The sequence below is a fragment of the Papaver somniferum genome, chromosome 3 (genome assembly GCF_003573695.1).
Source record: "Papaver somniferum cultivar HN1 chromosome 3, ASM357369v1, whole genome shotgun sequence".
NCBI classification, from domain to species: Eukaryota; Viridiplantae; Streptophyta; class Magnoliopsida; order Ranunculales; family Papaveraceae; genus Papaver; species Papaver somniferum.
This window is the reverse complement of record NC_039360.1, coordinates 45,726,965-45,729,732: the sequence shown is the minus strand read 5'-3', so window position 1 is coordinate 45,729,732 and position 2,768 is coordinate 45,726,965. Positions and strand designations below refer to the sequence as shown.

The window sequence follows — 2,768 nt, the reverse complement described above, 5'->3', positions numbered from 1 at the left end:
TGCTTGTGAAGGTTTCGTATTGCACATAGCGGCTCGGATTTGGTAAGTCCCCCAACATAGTCGAATGGAAAACTTGTATTTTCTGTAGCCAAGGCAAAATTTTATGTTAATGAAATGTGTGGAAATCATTAAACACAATGTAGTCTCTCTCGTGTGTTCCGCGTTTCTTCCTCTCTGTTCTCCCTCTACCTTGATTTTCATCAAGGACTTGGTTAGTCAAATGTTTGACCAAATCTTAAAGTGCTGAGTGTGTCTGAATAACCTTAACCATTTTGCGGAGAAACTTATTTTTTTGGTCAGGTTTTCTTTTGTAAGCAGAGATAGTATAGTAATGAAGGGGCTGATGCCATATCTAAACATGTCAGAATCAGAACTATTAAAGTTAGCTCGGAAGACTACTGTAATAATGTAGTTTCTTTTATGGTGTCTAATCTATTAGCAAAAGATGTACAATAACTTCTTATCCTTGAATAATGATATCCCCTTCACAAATTAAAGAAAAAGAAATAGATTTTCAAAGACAAACAGGCGACTGGAAATTTGTCCACCTCCTCGCAAAACTTCGTAATGTCCTCAATACTTGATCCAGTTGGGTCCTTCTTCAAGACCAATTTCTGCAAGACCATGGCATTCTTCAGCAAAATTTCTATAAACTTCAGTTCACTATCACTTCCTTCTAGACCACTAATCTCGACAAACTTGAGTTGTTTCATGGTGCTGGTGAACTGCCCTTCTAAACCGAGAGTTGTCTAAACATTAACCAAACAAATGAAAATAATGGCAGTAAATACACCACAACTTTATAATCTCCAATCTACTAAAAAGAATTTTAAGCTAATTGCAAAAAGATTTACGGATACCTACCTCACCACTATGCAGAGCTAACTCCATCTCCTCTTCCGACTCTGAACCAAAATCTGATGCCTCATCGGATTCGGATTTGTCACTGTTTTCCACGTCCTAGATAATGCATATTATTCATTAACACTTTAAATATTACAATCAATCAATCTTTTGAAAAACAACGCAAAAAAAAAACTAAAACAGGAGAGCAACTAAAGGAAGAACACTAACCTGACAAAGTTGCACTACAAGGGATTCTAGGACAGGCGAGATCTTGAGCAAGGAGGCAATTACATGCACAGATTCTGTTGAGAGGCTCATCTTTTGCAGCTCCAGCCGTTGCAGATTATAAATATGAAAAGGTTGCTTTTGTAATAGTTCCTCGACTCTTCCAACATGCTTAATTAGCACATATAAAGGTCAACCGTCAAAAAATTCAACTAGATAACGTTGTAAAGTGGACACTCAAGACTATAAATAAAACTTCAGCACACTTGCAAAAATGATATAAAAGGTATTATACATCGCAATGCAGATACCATAGTGAGGCGGAAATTATTAAGGAGTGGGGGACTCAATTCTCAGACCTCAAGTACGAGAATAGGCCCCCTAGCCAACTGGGCTAGCCCTAGTCATTTGCCACAATATTACATCTCAAACAACAATTATAGGTTCACCAGAAACGATACAAACAGATTTCTCCAGCTCATAGTACCCAAATAGCTACAAGCTAGGAAGAAACCTAAATAACTTGGAAAAAAACATGGATACAGTTTACATAGCTAAATTGTTTATAACTGATCAATGAATAATTTTCTAATTTTTGCCAACATCAACATTTGACGATAAAAAATAAGGATAATTTAAGGACGTACCTTGAGTTCTTGAAATGATATTGTTAGTTCTTTCACATTATGAAGTGGTTTTAGAGATTCTAATGTATCGGCCGCAGCATGTACCATAGGAAACTCGTCATTTGGTTTTCGTGGTTTTACTTGTACACCAACATCAGCCTTGAACAGAGAAGAAACATCTTCGAACAACAAATAGTCTAAATTTGATAAGAACAAATACACGAGATTTGGTGCATATAACCTCAATGTGTTCCGAATTGATTTATCAATATGTAATTCAAAGTTCTTAAGTGTAACAGAAGATATAGTGATGTTCATAGCTGCAGTAGTACTAATGCCACCTATAACCAAGTGTTCAAGTGTAACAGAAGATATAGTGATGCTTAAAGGTTTAGTACTACGAACGCCACTTAAATCCAGGTGTTCCAAAACAGGACAACTTGAACATAACTTGGTTAACTCATCATGCTTAAACCGAGTGTTCCTAAGTCTCAGATATTTGAGACGAGGTAATGATATAGAATTCGGCAGAATAATCTTATAGGACGTGGACAAATCTAGTTCCAAGTTTGTCAATGACTTACAAGTAAAGACACAATCTGGAACTCGAAATTCGTCATTATTGTTGAATTTCATGGATCAAGAGAGGAGTGAGAGAGAGATTTGAACAAAAAACTAACAAAAGAATTACATTGATTAAAAGCTTTCTACATGCTTCATTAACATTAGATGGTGCCTTTTATAGGCTACAAATTGCAAACCCAACTAAACCATTAACACTGATACGTGCAAAACCCACTTCCACAATACTAGGACTTCCATAATACTAGGATACACTACTTCATTTCCACACGTCTTTATGAGACCATACTCGTTCAACAATAACTCCTAAATATTAGGTTTAAGGTAAGCCGTGTTTGGATTACAAATCCAACACCTTCCCTTAATTCAAACACGTTCAATATTATGTTGTCTTCATCACAGTCTTCATGATAATGATTATCTTCATCATATCATTATCTTCGTCATTACATCATCCATCATCATCGTCATCATCATCATCATCAATTT

At 35.9% G+C, this 2,768-nt stretch overlaps 1 protein-coding gene across 2 annotated transcripts; it reads right to left on the bottom strand.

Annotated features, from left to right (window-relative positions):
- Nucleotides 1-391: 391 nt before the first annotated feature.
- LOC113361217 lies at nt 392-2,388 on the bottom strand. 2 transcript variants are annotated; one of them, XM_026604531.1, is made up of 4 exons: nt 1,719-2,388; nt 1,075-1,242; nt 865-960; nt 392-749 (listed from the first exon to the last, which is right to left on the bottom strand). In XM_026604531.1, exons 1-4 carry the CDS (start codon nt 2,331-2,333, stop codon nt 486-488), a joined length of 1,143 nt encoding a protein of 380 aa, XP_026460316.1. In that variant the 5' UTR covers nt 2,334-2,388; the 3' UTR covers nt 392-485. The 2 variants fall into 2 exon arrangements, with proteins under 2 accessions (XP_026460316.1, XP_026460317.1); XM_026604532.1 differs by having other exon boundaries at nt 392-614.
- Between the last annotated feature and the right edge of the window lie 380 nt (nt 2,389-2,768).